The 13,363-nt window shown below is 45.1% G+C and overlaps 7 protein-coding genes across 7 annotated transcripts; 3 read left to right on the plus strand and 4 right to left on the minus strand.

The window, feature by feature from the left end:
• Nucleotides 1-600: 600 nt before the first annotated feature.
• Nucleotides 601-1,801, minus strand: MCYG_07802 (uncharacterized protein; the record flags this gene model as incomplete). The annotated part of the gene is made up of 4 exons (XM_002843973.1): nt 601-1,414; nt 1,463-1,576; nt 1,637-1,667; nt 1,717-1,801. The coding sequence occupies 4 exons, from the start codon at nt 1,799-1,801 to the stop codon at nt 601-603; spliced, it is 1,044 nt and encodes a 347-aa protein (XP_002844019.1).
• Nucleotides 1,802-2,173: 372 nt separating this feature from the next.
• Nucleotides 2,174-4,126, plus strand: MCYG_07803 (conserved hypothetical protein; the record flags this gene model as incomplete). Its single annotated transcript, XM_002843974.1, has 6 exons — nt 2,174-2,237; nt 2,281-2,494; nt 2,567-3,612; nt 3,642-3,744; nt 3,767-3,809; nt 3,878-4,126. 6 exons carry the CDS (start codon nt 2,174-2,176, stop codon nt 4,124-4,126), a joined length of 1,719 nt encoding a protein of 572 aa, XP_002844020.1.
• A 1,227-nt stretch (nt 4,127-5,353) lies between these two features.
• On the minus strand, nt 5,354-6,928 carry MCYG_07804 (S-(hydroxymethyl)glutathione dehydrogenase; the record flags this gene model as incomplete). Its single annotated transcript, XM_002843975.1, has 5 exons — nt 5,354-5,571; nt 5,662-6,299; nt 6,355-6,490; nt 6,573-6,687; nt 6,908-6,928. The coding sequence occupies 5 exons, from the start codon at nt 6,926-6,928 to the stop codon at nt 5,354-5,356; spliced, it is 1,128 nt and encodes a 375-aa protein (XP_002844021.1).
• A 936-nt stretch (nt 6,929-7,864) lies between these two features.
• Nucleotides 7,865-8,329, minus strand: MCYG_07805 (mitochondrial import inner membrane translocase subunit tim9; the record flags this gene model as incomplete). Its single annotated transcript, XM_002843976.1, has 3 exons — nt 7,865-8,062; nt 8,170-8,239; nt 8,322-8,329. 3 exons carry the CDS (start codon nt 8,327-8,329, stop codon nt 7,865-7,867), a joined length of 276 nt encoding a protein of 91 aa, XP_002844022.1.
• A 209-nt stretch (nt 8,330-8,538) lies between these two features.
• Nucleotides 8,539-10,015, minus strand: MCYG_07806 (protein kinase domain-containing protein; the record flags this gene model as incomplete). The annotated part of the gene is made up of 5 exons (XM_002843977.1): nt 8,539-8,741; nt 8,797-8,959; nt 9,038-9,339; nt 9,391-9,716; nt 9,798-10,015. The coding sequence occupies 5 exons, from the start codon at nt 10,013-10,015 to the stop codon at nt 8,539-8,541; spliced, it is 1,212 nt and encodes a 403-aa protein (XP_002844023.1).
• An 850-nt stretch (nt 10,016-10,865) lies between these two features.
• Nucleotides 10,866-11,411, plus strand: MCYG_07807 (conserved hypothetical protein; the record flags this gene model as incomplete). Its single annotated transcript, XM_002843978.1, has 3 exons — nt 10,866-11,027; nt 11,090-11,118; nt 11,198-11,411. The coding sequence occupies 3 exons, from the start codon at nt 10,866-10,868 to the stop codon at nt 11,409-11,411; spliced, it is 405 nt and encodes a 134-aa protein (XP_002844024.1).
• Nucleotides 11,412-12,661: 1,250 nt separating this feature from the next.
• Nucleotides 12,662-13,274, plus strand: MCYG_07808 (conserved hypothetical protein; the record flags this gene model as incomplete). Its single annotated transcript, XM_002843979.1, has 2 exons — nt 12,662-13,009; nt 13,068-13,274. 2 exons carry the CDS (start codon nt 12,662-12,664, stop codon nt 13,272-13,274), a joined length of 555 nt encoding a protein of 184 aa, XP_002844025.1.
• Between the last annotated feature and the right edge of the window lie 89 nt (nt 13,275-13,363).

The following is a 13,363-nucleotide window of genomic DNA, read 5'->3' on the forward strand; positions in this document are numbered from 1 at the left end:
GCATTCTGCGAAGACGCTCCCCGTGGATTCACGGCGGCTAATTGCATACTAAAAAGTCGGTATATGTTCTCACACTATTTTCCAGTCGAAAAGGGTATATAGGATGCCGATGGCGAAACGTTGGCCAGCAAGTAAAGATGATCCAAATGACGGTGTGTCCTGTAGCCCCAAGGTATTTCTGGTATAATTGAGTTATGGCATTACGTTAGGAGGTAGATATTCCATGCTCGAGAACAACTCACATCCATATAGATCCAATCTCTGATTGGACACGAGGCCTTCTTGTCCCTTTGTAGTTCGCTTTGTGATATTACCTCCTGCAAGGCGTGTGTCAGTCTGATGTCCAACAGGTACTATTGAAGATGCGAGTCGTAGAGCCGATGGATGACTAATCAAACACGACCTCCTATGATTAGTCAGCAATCAGGTAGGGGCATAAATCTAAATTTAGACCTATAGGATGCAGCCGCGCGCTGAACGGCGTTTCATATTATCACGGAAGGACGCATTTAAATACTCATTTACCGATTGTAGAACACTATTTTTTGCTTAATGACACGCCTATCTTAATTTATATCCATCTGTAGCACCTAAAAGCGTTCACAGTTCGTCATGGAGCACCGAGGCATCATGTAAGAGCTCGCTGTTGAGAACCTGAAGCTTTGCCCATTGCGCAGCTCCCACCGCGTTGACAGATAAAGGATCAATCGAGTCTCGGATTTTAGATTTGTGTTCTGGGAGGACGGCGGCAATCGCTTCTCGAATGCTTGCAAAAGCTGGCTTTGGTGCGTCACCACTCATCACAATTGCACGGATAACTTCAATAGTGGTAGGATAGTCTTCCATGCGGATGTTGTTGCTCTCCTTGAACCTTTGAATTGCGTCCTGTATTTCGTGCTGATATATATTCGAGTCCTGGTTACCTACCTTGGGATTATCCAGTCGCTTTGCTCCAAGATTATGTAGCCTAACGCTATCGAGAGCAACGACAGAGAACTCTCCCACGCTAGCCAACACAAGCTCTAGATATTCGTTGTGATAGTCAACAAACATAACATGTTCTGGGTCCTCCATATCGCATGTGTCAGAGTCGAGCCCAAAGCCTTCGCACGAATTGAGGCCGTATGCAAGTCGTACAACATGGAACTGTTTTCTGACTTGCCAGGGGCGAATGATCCCTTTTTCGTTTTCCATAACTGCATTTATCATGGCAGTAGTTGAGGTGTGGTTGAAATGGCTAGGGATTGAGATTGATGTGATACTGGAGACCTGTCCCTTGCTTTTGGTGATCTCTTCACGGATACTACGTATGGCTGCAGTGAAGATACCTTCGGCCTCAGGGTTATTATCCGGCTCCGGTAGGATTGGGACGAGAGATTCGCCATCCCGAATATACCATTTCCCACGAGACTGGCTGTTCTGATGTTTAGCTAGGCCCTGAGACGGAGCTATATGTACTCACACTTTTACTCCTTCGTTTATCGCAGAGTCTGCAACAAAATCACGGTACTCGTCACTCCCTCTTATGCTGGCTACTACTACCGGCTCACCGGCAGAATCGATATAGGCTGCGGTACTAGTTCAATATATTCAGTATTTGCGAGAAGGAGGTACAGTTGAAAAGAGTAAAACCTACATATACGTTGGCCCAAAGCTGATGCCCAGAGCTATAAGATAGTTAGCATTTTGCAACATTAAAGAGACGCAAAATCGTACGGTATGGCTTCGTTTCTGCATTTGAAAAGATGAAGCATAGCAAGAAAAGCAGAAAACAACATTTGGATATCATAGGTATAGCCATGCTGAGAGAGCTCGAGGGAGAATAGAGGTGTGATTGCATCCTTTGTTCGAAAATGGACTCTAAGTTGCTTTATAGCCCTCGACTATTAAGCAAAGGAAGGGTATTGATGCTATTGGAATTCCTGCATAGCAAGGCAGCTAGAGACATGCCTGTATTCGACCCTGGCTCTAGCGGGTTGTCCGTTTGGGGGCGAGTTGGGTGGCTTAGAGCATGCGTGTTAAATTTTCAAGCATCAGTTACTCCGTTGGATGTACTCGGTGTCATGCCGCGAGGCTGTGGACGTCCGATGCAGAGGTATTTATCATCCTTCTCTGTGTATTGATGCTATGAAACAGCCTTCGGTTTAACCGTCCAAAGTACTCTAACATCGAGATGGAGATTATGCTCGCTCTTACGCCGCTTTGGCACCAGAGAATTCCACTGGATTTCAATGACAGCAGCCTAAATCCCTACCTATGTAACGAGCTACAAACTTAGAGGGGCGCTGCTGACGGACTGGCTATGTGTTATCTACGTACCTCCGCCGTTATACAGCGATAATCCAGACAGAATATGTTACTCACGCCAGCAGACTGCCCAGCAAAGCTCTAGCCTACCTTATTCCCGTGAATATGGATTCCGTCAGGCTTGCCTTTTGAAAGGTACGTTCAACCATGGTTCAGGTCGACGGTCAACCTTGGAATATACATCTAAGCATGGATAGAACCATCACATCCACAAGTTCCGTACTCACGAAAGGCTCTATCCCTCCCGGTGATTCCCTAGCATTCATGACATCATTGATTCATGGCCTATATATTTATCCCAGCCGCCCAGAGCCTCTTCTCAGTCTTCTTTTCATCAAACTTATACTCGTTCGAATTTTTATACCCAATACCCTGGCTTGAATATAATCAAAAATACATCAAAAAACAACATACGAATCGCCATGGCTCTGTGCTCCAGCTTCGGGATCTTCGCCAAGTTGCCATATGAGCTCCGGGAGCTAATCTGGCTCGAGTTCCTCCCTGCTGGTCGAGACGATGAATCAAATACTATAGCATCAACATCCGTCAGGACCTCGGCCGCGGTAGACCTCAGAGTACTCCGTGCTAGCAAAAATCTCTACAACGAGATATCATATGTGTTATATTCAAAGACACATCTGTGTTTCGATCTCCGTCCCCTACAGAATGAAGACGCTTCATTCTGGAGTACCCTTCGTTTCAAGAGGCGTGTTAGAAAGAAAGAATTTTACGACGGCGGAGCAGTCTGGAGACTTGAAAGCGGATATGCTAAGAGAGACACCTACTTTGATCACTTTCCCTTTCATAAGGTGGCCGTCATTGAAATCGGTCTACGTGGATCAGACAACGCATCCCACTTTTTCTGGATGTGGAGAAATGTTGTCAGAACGCTCGAGTTACTGGGGACAGCGCCATCACTTCCACCCATAGTTATTCGACTCTATGGGAATAAGGACGGCTATAATATTGGCTATAACACCTGGTTGCCTCTTCGAAAACGTGTGGGGCTAAAATGGGTAGATAGTGGCCATGGGTGGCGTTATCGTGACACCCTAGTGCCATATATATTTGATACTTTGGTCCTCCCATTCTTTTCCAGGCTAGGAAGCGCGGTATCCATTCGAATTAAAGTCCACTCTAGACAAATAATGGATACTATGGACTGGACGGAAATTCGCTTTGCCAATGGGGTCCTTTCCAGGAGGTTGGAGGGTTGCGATTCCCCTGAACTCCAACGAGATGAGCGTAAGCTGTTCCAGGAGGTTTATTTAGCTTACTTTGAGATGTATGACTTGCTCTCCTATCGTATATAGACCTATGGCCTTATAGACTAGATCCCACTTACGCACTGAGTGGTATGACCAGACCCTCCTATCTATTATCCAACAGCCTGCCGGGGTTTGATCTACCAGTGAAAAAGGAAGAAGGAAGAAAATGGCCGCCATAGATAGCTAGACAGTTATTACACTCACTTATTATACTCTGTGTTGTCTAGGAAGAATGTCGAAATAACATATATTATGTATCAAATATCTCCCATCTAAAATTATGAGCCCAGTAAAAGCCCAAGTCTCGCTTCGTGATGGCTGAGCCGGGCCCGTCGGACTCAATAGATAGCAGCCTCCCAGTGCAATGTCAACCTATGTATTCTTCTGCTTTTTCCCCCGGCAATATTGATAGCAAGCAACTCGGGGGGGAATCACGCCAGGCCAGCGGGAAATATGGTGGCAGAGAAAGAACGTCCAGAGAGTCACTTCGATCGATGGTTTTGAGTGGTTATATGTATTTCCTTGGTCGAATAATAAACGGGTTTATATAATGCTTTAATCGTGATATAATGTGTTTGTTAGCAGTGGAGGTACTGCTGGGTCCAATTTGGCAATCGCTTCTGGACATTTGCTTTGCCGCGTACACTGGAATATTCCCGTCCAAGGGAACAGATGAGGTCTGAAGGGCCCATGAGTATACTGCTTATAAGAGCCACTTGTACTGCAGGTAGATATGCCAATTGTTAACTCGGTTCACTAGCATGTTCGACTCTTCCATACACTTTTCAGCTTGGAATGAAGAAGTATAGGCGTTATGACCAGTATATTTAGGCGTTAATCCGGGGCTGAACCATGTCAAAGTCGACAGAAGGACCGCGAGTTAGGAGGAGCAGCTCTCGGGGTAGTTTTTGTATCGCTACCGCCATTCAGTTGGCGTTTTAATTGTCGAGATAGCCAGGTATAACTCGTGGGAGTTCCGGGATACCATGGTCAAGGGTTCGGCCATTATAATAGGATATGTGGTATTAGGCCTTTTATGATGAGGAGAGAAAGTGAAGACATGATTCATACACAGAGAGGAACAAGCGGGAGGATGAGGGAAGATAAATAGACGAACATCCAGGGCAGATCAGAGGCAGAAACAAGTTAGCAAATAGAAGAAACAAACGATCATGCTTCTTCCCGTAAATCAAGGAATCGTACCGGAGCCCGCTGTAGGGTTAAAGAAAACGGATATGCATGTCTAACACCAAAGAAAAGACCAGGAGATGCCAAAGCAGCCGACTATATATATGAAGGGATTCTTCGGGTACTAGCAGAAGTGAATATAACATGTAGTTAATGTTGGCTGCCTGTAAGACGGTCGAGTGACTAGCTGTTTCAGCATCAGTATTCAATATACCACATTTTCTTTCGTGAATTCTATGCATGATCGAGATGTTAGATGGGCTAATGGAAACTGTAGTGGCTGTCTATGTGAGAGATATCATTCCCGGGGTATATCCATAGGCATTGCTGCGGTGGAAAGCATAAAGAATTTGGATATGTAGTCAAACGAGAGCAAACGACGGCTGTCAATGTATCCGAGAATACTAGAACAGGAGGTAGAAATCTTGTGTATAACTTGGCTACTCCTTAGATAGAGGAAGTATTTGGTACCTGATAGGGCGTACTCTGGGGTCTTTTATGTGAAAACATTCTCGTTTTAGCAATAAGTAGTTAGTTAATTCCCAATCTATTTAACTATGGTTAACTAGATGGTCTTTGAGACGTGGTCATCACTTTGTCATATCAACCACGCATCGAATACAGTCACCAGCCTTCATTTCCTCAAAGGCAGTGTTAATCTTGGGTAGGGTCTCACGGTGCGTGATGAATTCGTCCACCTTCAGCTTACCGTTGAGGTAATCATCAACGAGACCGGGGAGCTGTGTGCGCCCTTTGATTCCTCCGAAGGCGCACCCTTTCCACACGCGGCCAGTGACGAGTTGGAATGCTGTTCAGCAAGGGGGTTTACGTTAGTATATGAGGCCGCTTTCCTTATTCTATACGTAGTGACAAAAGAGCAAAAAAGAAAAAAACTTACGTCTGGTAGAGATCTCCTGGCCAGCGGCCGCGACACCGATGATGATACTTTGGCCCCATCCCTTATGACAGGCCTCAAGAGCAGCTCTCATGACGCCAACGTTGCCGGTGCAGTCAAAGGTATAGTCACACCCGCCATCAGTAGTTTCAATCAGGTATTCCTGAATCGACTTGCTCCCTAGTTTGGATGGATTGACGAACTCCGTGGCACCGAATTTACGTGCCCACGCCTCCTTGGAATCATTCACATCCACAGCGATAATCCTACCAGCTTTGTTTTGGATAGCTCCCTGGATAACAGAGAGGCCAACACATCCTGCACCGAAGACGGCGATGTTTGAGCCTTCTTCGACCTTGGCGGTAACCGTTGCGGCTCCATAACCGGTGGTGATACCACACCCGAGAAGACAGGCTTTATCTAGCCCAATCTTGTCTGTGATGGCAACCACTGATATATCAGCCACAACGGTGTACTGAGAGAAAGTGGAGGTTCCCATGAAATGCAACAGGTCTTTTCCACGGGCTCTGAAACGGGTAGTCCCATCTGGCATCACTCCACGACCCTGGGTAGCTCTGATTTTCCCGCAGAGGTTTGTCTTTCCGGACTTGCAGAATTTACATTCACGGCATTCTGGTGTGCTGTAAGTCGATATTATTAGCATGAAACCATGTATATCAGCAGAGAGTGTCATACTATAGCGCGATAACCCTGTCGCCGGGCTTCACAGAAGTGACGCCCTCTCCAACGGACTCAACGATACCAGCACCCTCATGGCCAAGGACAATGGGAAAAGCACCCTCTGGATCTTTGCCGGAAAGAGTGTACGCATCTTGACTCTGCCGTCAGCTTGCCCAGTCCTTGATTGTCGTTTCAACGCCGATATTCTGCCGTTTAATTTCGGGGAAACGCACCGGTATGGCAAACTCCAGTATAGTGTATCTCAATTCGGACCTCGTGTGCCTTTGGAGGATCTACCTCAATCTCTTCGATGGTTAGGTCCTTCCCAGCCTCCCAAGCGACGGCGGCCTAGACGCACAAGGTTGTCTTAGCAGTATATCCTCGTAACCCTCTTTTTGGCTCACAGAATGAGTTCCAATGTGTTCCACCTAGTCTCCTCCACTCATATCAATTATATTGGGGATTTCAGTCGTGCGGCTTACTTGACACTTGATGGTCTACCAATCTAATGATTAGCCTTGCTATCAATAGAGTACAACAATGAAATGAGGCATAATCAGCAGCCTACCTTTCCAGCTGTGCTCGCCATACTATTCTGCGTGTCCTTTGATCCTGGAATAAGTAAATATCTATTCCAAGTCTATATTGGCCGGAGAAATGCCGAAGACCGTTGCTGGTAGAAAGCAAGAACGCAACGAAATAAACAATATCTTACCTATGAAATTCTCCGGTAAAAATAGGAGATATAAGACGACAGGTTTCTGGTTAGACACTTGAACGCTTTCTCAACGAAGGCTGGCTTGTCCTTCGGCTTGTTGTTGTTTGTATTTGTGAGGGGCAAGAAATGGCAGCGAGTGGGGAGTTTTTACATCATATTTTCGCCTCCAAGGCGGAAGCTGGGGAAACAATCAACCGCCAGACAATTGGAAATGATTCGGCTGCCACAGGCAACGACACTCTTTTGACACTGCATTGGTGAGTATAGGAGGCAGCTTTAGTCCCGGTATTAGAAAGGATGCGTTCATTTGCTGAGAAAAAGAACAAGGTAAGCCACCGGAGGTAGGGGTTAACGCCGTGAATGCCGTCCTGGTGTATCATTGTAGAAGATCGAAGGATATGCAGTATTGTACAAAAAACGAGCTGTCGTCGCCTTTGCAGACAGAGCGAATCAGTCATAACAAACAATCGCAAGAAACATAGAAAGAAATATATAGTAACATCCATCAACGTCCTCTCAGATTCCCAGTATCCAAAACAACCGAAAAGACCGGAACCAAATATTCAAGAATCTTGACCGAGAGGTTTATCGCTCTAGCCCACTGCGTATCAAAATATGATCCCACCTTAACCCCTGATAGTGTTCTTTTTATAGGGAGATGTAGTTGCTGCCATAGTATGCGGGGACGACATAGGGCCGGATCAGCGAATTCTCATCACCAAACGCAAGGAAATAGCTTTCTATAACGGAATAGTAAATGGTACACGGGGTTCGTGGAGCGAAAGTGGTAATGGTGGTCTAATTCGTTTAGCTGCTTCCCGGCAATTTGCCGGACTGCGCCATAGCAGCGTTCTGTTCCTGGAAACGAAGGGAGACTCGCTCAGATGCCTTGATAAATTTGTCAAAGCAGCGGTTGGTGCAGCCAATTTCTCTTGGGGTCATGGATTTGGTTGTGAAATCAAAGATGCAGTCCTCAAAGCAGCGTTGGACAACATTTGAGTACGCCTGAAGGTATCTCATTTTTGATTAGCTTCCCTTCATCGCATTGTCCAGCCGCGAAATCAAAGGCGTATCAAGACCGTAATGGAGGTAGAAAGAATCCCTCAACATACATTCATAACCTCTTTCATCTGCTTCTGTTCCATGCGTTTGGCAAGCACCTGCTGCTCATTCGGAGTAAGGCTAAACACAGCTATAGTTAGCCAACTGTTTTTCTATCTCTTCTTTCATAACGATAAGATAGGACATTTCGGGGATAACTTACGCGTCCATGATGGCTTATACGTGGACTGAACTGTGTAATTGCTTCGAGTTGATGATGTTTTGCTTGCTCGATTTCATTTTCAAAGCTTCAACTTTTTTTGCCTTGTCCCAAATAAGGTTTAGCGTGACCCCGATCGGGAAAAGCGTCATCATGCGGAGAAATGTGATTTTTGTCTTTTGCAGGAAGTAAAAATACAAATGATATAAAAATACAAAATTTATTCAGTCTTCCCAAACTTCCCAAGACCTTTCATTAACCAAGGATCGAACATAAGCTCTCCCGCAGTTGGTCGTTCTTCTGGCAGCCAGCGCAGGATCCGACGCAGAAAAGCTATAAAGCCTTGTATGTCTTCGCCTTCTATACCTTCCGCAAGTGACTCAAGGGAGATTTCGGGAATCGGCGCAAGGCCTCTCCATTGACCTAGGAATATTCGTTAGCTCTATATAGGTTGGAGAGAGAGCAGTGGAGTACATACCATTCTCATCCCAATACAAGAGACTGACTTGGCTGCGCTCCAAGAACTCCTTTGGCGGCGGCCCCATAATTGCAACCATTTCCGCGAGATGAAGTCTATCGTCCAACAGTTTTTCTTCATTCCTCGCATTGAAGAGGGTGGGACCTTTAACAAGGTCCCAGACCTAGAAGAAGCATGGCACGTCAATCTCGGCTTTGTAAAAGCAACGGTATACCTGATTTTTCTGCTTCTTCTGACTTACTACCATAGCAACGCTCCAAATGTCTACCCAGATGTCCCATTCCATCCTCAGAATCACTTCCGGGGCTCTGTATAAATCAGGCATGATGTCCTCACCCCTATGCGCTTCATCTCGAAGCCGGGCTTCGCCAAAGTCGGTGATAATTGGCAAGCGTCTCGAGAAGGGAACCCGCCTGCTCACATAAATAATACGATCATCTAGGACCTTACGAGGACACGGCTGGTGTTCGATCTCAGCCTCTTCAAATACGAAGAAGATCGAAGGGTCATCAATCCCAAGAAGTAAATTTTTAGACTGAATATCTATTTGATCGTGTTAGTTATGTGTTTTTCCAATTCATAAAACCAACGTACCAGTGTGTATAATGTCAAGACGGTGCAGAAAGTCAAATCCCGCTAAAATTTGACGTAGAGGAGGCTTGAGTAGCTCTAGAGTGAAAGTTCTCGTTGGCCTCGTGTCAAGCAATTGATCCAAACTCAAGCCCAATGGCTGCTGGACAAGGCAGACGTGCGAGCCATGGGGTCCTTCGACATTGAAGGAGTCGTATAGTCTGCGATAAAAGGCTTTTCCGGCATGGTCAACTTTGGATTCAGAGGTGCTTATATGCTCATATATTTTGATCTCATTGCTTGGTTCGACGGAGGAAATGCACATCTTAAGTATTACGTGCCGGGATTTCCTATTAGAGAGTTGGGGAAAATGTAAGCTTATGCGGTAGCGTAAGAGGTGCCAAGTGACAACTTATTGTACGCATACGTACTGGAAATCACGGGCAAGCCATACAGTTGAAAAAACCCCGTACCCAACTTTCCCAACGACCTGATATCTGTCCTGGAATATTTGCCCTAGGCGAACAGGATAGTATTTTTTCGGGTTGTAGGTTGGAAGTGTCTCTTCCTCTATCTTTTCATTAGTATCAACCAGCTCAAACCCGGATGTAGGAAACGTGAGTGGAGTTTGTAATTGAGACGACATCATGCGATGATTAATAGGCGATGGCTTGAATGTACGAAATAAATTGCATCTCGACCTGAACAAATGAAGGCACAAACGAGGGTTAAGTATAATGGGCATCATCAATACAAGAAATGTATGTTCTCCCTTCTCAACCGCTATGGTAGAACGATTCGCAAGCAGAAATCATTTCGCTCCGCTACAGCCATGACATCTGCGTTTTAGTTTTGATTATATAAGCATATAACTACTAGAATCCGGACGAATTATACTCCGTATTGCACCAACCAGACGTCCATGTGAGTTCCAAGGCTCCATTTTAGACTTTGGTAATTGCGACGGCCCGAGATCAACCCCACTGTCTCCAGTTAAGCGCTGAGGTCCAAACTTGGCATTAGTTCTCATCTACCACTATGTCCATCGAGTACGGCGTAGTATGACACGCTGTCCTATCTTCCTTTAGGCGGACACTATAATTAGATACAGATAATTATACCCTGCAAACGGATGACTAACGTAATGCATATTTCCTCCTCTACATACAAGGAACTCCCTGGATGAACCATACATATTATGCATTCTGCTTTCAGTGCCACCGCATGGACATAAAACCAACAATAAATATTCCACCCAACAGCGCTTAGAGAAATGGTTGGCTAAGAAAGAGCCTTGGGTGTTTCAGAGGGTCAAGACGAGGTAGGACAGTCCCGCACCTCCCCTCGTTTTGACTAGGTCCTTCAAATGAGTATATAAATACCTATTTGTCCTCAACTACATTCATACCTGAAAATTGCCTCAGAGTTCTTTAACTCTTATGAGAAAGATATTTTATTTGATAACTAAACTATACCACACCTACCCGTCTTGGGCAAATATGTTAAACCGCATCGCGACCAAAGCATTCAGCACCACTGCTCAAAGAGCACTTCAGTTTTTGGAGCCCATAAATGTTACCGATCTTGTATCAGCTAATGGGTCCGACGGGGAGCGCTGGCTCCAGTCTGTGGAAGTAGGATGTGAACGGATAGAAAAGGCCGTTAGTATCCCGTTGTCATATGCTCCCTATTTTTTATAGCGGATAATTAACTAATGGATCAGGATCCACGAATTACAAGCGCCAAAATTCAGTAAGTTTATATATCGACATATACACTCATACCGTCCCATTTGTGGCTATGATTTAAATTGAGCTAACCTTAGTCAAAGGGGTGCATTGGCACACATGTCTAGCAAGGACAAGTCCGATCCTCACAAGGTTGTCACGATAGCAATCCTAACAGTGAAGGGGAATCGTGTTGGGACTGCCCACTTTCATCTTGATGGATCCTTCAAGTTCTTTCCCTCACGCTATGGGAAAGACGGTGGCTTCGCTGAAAATTTGCGCAACGCAGGGATTACGGTCGAAGAGGGGGGACAGTAGATGGCAGGAGTCTACCTACACTGCATACTCAGCGCGAGATGGATATTATATTGATATTGATATCGATATTTGGTGGAAATGAAGTAACATACTACGCATAAGTGATGTTATATCAAGCTATTGTGATTTCTAGCGGAGACAAGATTTACGCCAGTTAGTTTGTCCAGTCATTTTAACTATTTAGGTTCTCTTGTTCTAAGTTAAACTTAAGAGCAACCTTTGTTAACCAGTTATTGGCTTTGTGTTTACAATTAACTAACAAATGAGAGAACGCACTCATGTAGTTAGTAGCACCAAGGTGGCATCCGAGTCTTTTGATCCTCAAAGCGGCCATCTACCTAGAGGAAATTGGCGTTTGTAACCTAGTAGTTAATAGGTTCATTACTGTTTTTGTACTTCAAGTAAAGGCTTGAATTACTGTAATTATTAGGCTGTTTTTATAGTGTATTAAATGAAGAAGTGGAAAGGGTTTACTTATAGATAAGCCCGAAGCAATTGTAACATAGATCCACGAATCTCGCTATGACTAGGGAGTACTTTGAGGGAAAATGAATAACTATTTAGGAGCGCAAATAAACATCATTGATTCATAATATCCAGTGAATACATAGAATAAAAGAAAGTCTCAAGAAACACCTCCTGTCCTTAGTTTCATGTCTATCTTGGCAATAAAATAGAACGGGGCCAACGTTCCTTTGCGCTATAGAGACTTAACATCTACGTCTATTGTTAGCCTGTAAAGACTTACGCCTTACAATGCATGAATAATGTTCATATCGCTAGCTTTCAACCAAGTGAATGACCCAATAGAATGACTCAATTTACGCGCCTGATACTACATTACATATCTGCCTACTGGGTTGCGGCGTAGCTAATACTGCCCTGGATTGAGCGAGCAGTGTTATTCGTTAAGAAGCTTGCGGCTGGATGTGGCCCTGTTAATAGCATTGTGCACGAAACAGTTGACCATAGAGAGACGAAAGAGAGTAGGAAATAATCACAGGTATGAAACAGCTAGGTTTCATTTTACCACTATCAATGTTGTGGGCGGCTATTTAACAAGTCCAGGCAGAATTCCCATGTTGCGGCTGGGAAGGTATAGCTGGGCTGGGTGGCTATATAAGAGCTCTCAACCCTCGACAGTGCCTGCCTAGATATATCAACAATTCCTACTACCTCCTTCAAACTATTTACTTACAATATCTAAATATTGGAGAAAAATTTCCCTTGCCATTTGGCCAACACGAGACATGGCGTTCCGCGAACTGTACCTCGCCACGTTCAATACTTCTCCAAATCAATCAAAGCATTTTGCGATATTTGTTCCCAATGAAAATGACCGTCAGAAAGGCACACTCATTCATGTCGTCGGGGCTCCAGGGACCGGATATGGACATGTATTCGAGCGGAATTACAACCCTTTCACCAACAAATCACTGAATACAATCACGCTGGTTGGACATATTGATGCACACCATGTTGTCGACCCGCAAACCACACAACCATCCAAGGACAATATCCCAAGGGGAGACTTAGAGGTCGTTGCACACTACATTCCTCCACCATCGGCTTGGAACTTTCTAGCTCCAAAGGGCGGCGTATGTAGACCAAAAATTCCCACTTGTCTGCATCTATATTAACAAATTGGTAATATAGCTTGTCAGGAGATGCCAGGAGTGGACTTGGGACTTTGTTACAAAGCTTGTTGCAAAACGATATATAACTGGGCAAGCTCAGGAGATTGTGAGTTCTCATTTTGATCCTCTCATTTACGGCCTCGACCCGCAGGCTGCTGGAAGAGGGGTGCATGAAGTAGGGGCCGTCGGGGGTAGATTTGGCGGAGGGCTACAGCGAGGTCTGTGAAGGAATATCTGATGGGGGTGTCATGCGTGTTATCGAGGCTGGAGGAGGTATCTGCACTTCTAGCGCGTCACTTGGTTTCGATTGGTTAG

Source organism: Microsporum canis, genomic scaffold, assembly GCF_000151145.1.
Source record: "Microsporum canis CBS 113480 supercont1.7 genomic scaffold, whole genome shotgun sequence".
NCBI lineage: Eukaryota > Fungi > Ascomycota > Eurotiomycetes > Onygenales > Arthrodermataceae > Microsporum > Microsporum canis.